The following is a 3,785-nucleotide window of genomic DNA, read 5'->3' as shown; positions in this document are numbered from 1 at the left end:
ATGCCACCCTCCCAATACTTGGGCTATGTAGGAATCAAGTTTTTATGATGGGCAAAGTTGGTCCTACTGTACAAGCTTTGGTGAAAAGTGAAGCTAACGTTGGGTTTTTGGCAAACGGGGGGGGGGGGGGGGGGGGGGCAATTGTTTGAGTTTGGAACCCCGGGAGAAGAGTCAATCTCTTCCTCTACTCTCCCTCCCGTCCACACGGCTAAGAATACCTCTCACCCTGCTCGAGCTCAGCCAAACAAGAAGAGGACCACCATCCATGCATGCATGAAGTCACCACCACTCCATTGCATTTGCATGCGTTGCTAGCCCGGAGCTCATCAAGGCACGATGGACACGGACGCCGCCGTGAACGTGACAGCCGCCGCGTTCAAGGCAGCGGCCGATGCCACGGCGACGGTGAAGCCCGTGGCGGCGGCGTGCTATGACAACAACCTGGTGAACTCGCAGGGCATGTTCTTGGGGGACCAGCCGCTGCGCTTCTCGCTCCCGCTCCTCCTCATCCAGGTCTCCCTCATCCTCCTGCTCTCCGCCGCCGCCCACCACGTGCTCCGCCGCCTCGGCCAGTCCCGCTTCGTCACCCACATGCTCGTCGGCATCCTCCTCGACCCCTCGGTGCTCGGCCGCAACCATGAGCTCCGCGGCGCCCTCTTCTCCGAGCGCGGCACCTACATCCTCGAGAGCGTCTCGCTCGTCGCGCTAATCCTCTTCTTGTTTTCCATGGGCGTCAAGACGGACATGAGCCTGCTCCGCCGCCCCAGCGGCCGCGCCGTCGCCGTTGGCCTCGCTGGCTCCGTCGTCCCGCTCGCCATCACGCTGCCGGTGTTCCACATGCTACAGCCAACCCTCCCCGCCGACCTTCGCGGCTCGTCGCTCATCACCGAGATCGCCGTCCGCCTCTCGCTCTCCTCCTTTCCCGTCATCGCCGACGCGCTCGCCGAGCTCGACCTCCTCAACTCCGAGCTCGGTCGCATCGCGCTCACCGCGTCCCTCATCACCGACGTCACCTCCTGGTTCCTCCGAGCCTGCTTCGCCGCGGCGTTCCTCGTCACGGAGGCCAAGTCGCCGGCATTCACCACCAAGATCCTGGCCTCCTTCGTCGGCTTCGTCTTCTTCGTCGCCTTCGTGGCACGCCCCGCCGGACGCTACATCGCCTACAAGCGCACCCCGGCGGGTGACCTCCTATCGGAGGGTTCCTTCGTCGTCGTGGTGATCGCGGCGCTCCTGTCGGCGCTGGTGACGGATGTGATTGGGTTCAAGTACATGATCGGGCCGATGATGCTGGGGCTCGCGATCCCCGGTGGCATGCCGATTGGCGCCACCATGACGGAGCGGCTCGACTCCTTCTTCATCGCGCTCTTCCTCCCCGTGTATATGGCGCTCGCCGGCTACCGCACAGACTTCTCAGAGCTGGGCGGGCACGAGGAGAAATGGTGCGCGCTGGAGCTGTTCGTGGCCCTATGCGTCGCCGGCAAGATGGTGGGCTGCATAGCCGCGGGGCTCTTCTTCGCCATGCCGATCGGAGAGGCCACGGCTCTGGCGCTCATGCTCAACATCCGGGGCATCGTGGAGGTGGCCGCCATCAACAACTGGGGAGACACCATGAAGGCCACTGCCGAGCACTACTCGACGCTGACGTTGTCCATGGTGCTCATCACGGCGGCGGCCACGCCGCTCATCAAGCTCCTCTACGACCCGACAGGGAGGTTCGCAAGGGCCAAGCGGCGGACCATGGAGGGCGCTCGGCCCAACGCGGAGCTCCGTGTGATGGCCTGCCTCTACACGGAGGACCACGCCGCGCCGCTCATCGACCTCCTCGAGGCCTCCGGCGCGAACCACGACTTCCCCGTCTCCCTCATCGTGCTCCACCTCACGGAGCTCGTCGGCCGCGCCGCCTCCGTGCTCAAGCCCCACAAGAAGTCGTCCACCGCGTCATCGCCGTCGGACCGCATCGTGAACGCGTTCCGCCACTTCGAGCAGCAGGCGGCGCCGGGGGCGGTGACGGTGAGCCCCTACGTCGCCCAGTCTCCCTACAGCTCCATGCACCATGACGTGTGCTCGCTAGCGCACAGCCGGAAGGCCAACCTCATCCTCCTCCCGTTCCACAAGTCCTCCGACGGGGCGCGCAGCACGGCCAACTCCGCCGTCCGCTCCGCCAACCGCGCCGTGCTCCAGTACGCGCCCTGCTCCGTCGCCATCCTCGTGGACCACGGCCTTGCGTCCGGGTCTGCGTGCGCGACGGCGTCCAACAGGAACCTGCTCCAGAGGGTGGCCCTCTACTTCCTGGGGGGACCCGACGACCGGGAGGCGCTGGCGTACGCGGCGAGGATGCCGGAGAGCGGGGGGACGTCGGTGACGGTGGTGCGGATCAAGCTGCGGAACTGGGTTGGGATGGGCGGGCACGACGAGGTGAGGGACGAGGAGGTGCTCCAGGAGTTCTGGCAAAGGTACAGGGAGGACGAGAGGGTGGTGTACGTGGAGAAGACGGTGGAGGACGGGGAGGGGACGGCGTCGGTGGTGAGGTCCATGAGCGACAAGTTCGACCTGGTCATCGTCGGACGGAGAGGGGAGGACAGGGACGTCGAGGGGTCGGCGCTCACAAGCGGCCTCTCGGAGTGGAGCGAGTGCCCGGAGCTCGGCGTGCTCGGTGACATGCTCGCCACCGCGGAGTTCGCGTCCAAAGTGTCCATCCTCGTCATCCAGCAGCAGGCCGGGATTACCACCGGCGGCGAAGCCGACTATCAATGATAGGGACTGATTCGACTTTGGTTCGTCGTTACATTGTTTCTTTCTCGTTGAGTATATGTATGTATGTTGTAGTGAAAGCAAGGTAATTTTGTTCACTTGTAGCACCATATAGAGCAACTTATTGTTACTTTCCCTGTGCAATTTGTTGTAACAAAATTGGAAGAGGAAGATGATAGAATGATAGATGCATTGTTCTTCATGTCCTGCAAAATTCGCTTTTGGTTCGTTGCTATATTTTGTCACAATAGCTCTTTTTTTTCGCGAATACGCACCAGCTTGGGTATCATTCATTGATATGAAGAAGGTTTTTGTACAAGAGTAAAAGTGAGGGGGAGGGGGTGATGCAGGGCGTACACTCGGATGGCGCCTACGTCAACGCGAGTAGACAGAAACTTGGGTTGCTCAGCCCAAAGAAGGCTCTAGAACAGCTACGACAAAACATTGGCGAGTCCGATGGCCCAAGCTCTGGCCTCTTCCTTGATGAAGTTGGAGAAGCGATGAATGGAAGGTTGCTTCCCATCGAAAACACAGTCGTTGCGGTGATCCATATAGACCAAGCAACAAGGATGATCATGGAGGAAAGCCCTTTGTGAGACGGCGCAGGGGTGGTCGTATGCAGCGAGTGCCACCACTGCAAGAAGTCGTCTGTCGGCGATGGAGGAGGCGAGGGAATGAGCACCAGGCCAGCAAGTTGCACCACACTTGACGGGAGAAGGAGCAGCCGATGAGCAAGTGGTGCATGGTCTCGTGCTCCTGATCACATAGACGACAGAGTGGTTCATGAGGGAGCCCATGTCTCGCTAAGCGTGCTACGGTCCAGCAGCCAGCCAGGCAAAAAACTTGATCCGAAGGGGAGCCCAGGACTTCCATGTCAACTCCCAGTGTGGGGTGTGGGTCAAGCCCTGGAAGAGCGCGAGGTAGAAGGAGCTAGTCCAATACGAGCCAGACGTGCTCCATCGCCAAATCAACATATCCGGCTCCGAAGAGAGTGATGTCTACTACGCAACCTTCTTCTTGTAGTCGTCGTTGGG

The 3,785-nt window shown here is 61.2% G+C and overlaps 1 protein-coding gene across 1 annotated transcript; it reads left to right on the top strand.

The window, feature by feature from the left end:
• Window positions 1-263: 263 nt before the first annotated feature.
• On the top strand, window positions 264-2,849 carry LOC123115986 (cation/H(+) antiporter 15-like). Its single transcript, XM_044537012.1, has one exon. It carries the CDS (start codon window positions 337-339, stop codon window positions 2,752-2,754), a length of 2,418 nt encoding a protein of 805 aa, XP_044392947.1. The 5' UTR covers window positions 264-336; the 3' UTR covers window positions 2,755-2,849.
• Window positions 2,850-3,785: the final 936 nt, after the last annotated feature.

The sequence above is a fragment of the Triticum aestivum genome, chromosome 5B (genome assembly GCF_018294505.1).
Source record: "Triticum aestivum cultivar Chinese Spring chromosome 5B, IWGSC CS RefSeq v2.1, whole genome shotgun sequence".
Lineage (NCBI taxonomy): Eukaryota > Viridiplantae > Streptophyta > Magnoliopsida > Poales > Poaceae > Triticum > Triticum aestivum.
This window is presented reverse-complemented; position numbering and strand designations above follow the sequence as displayed.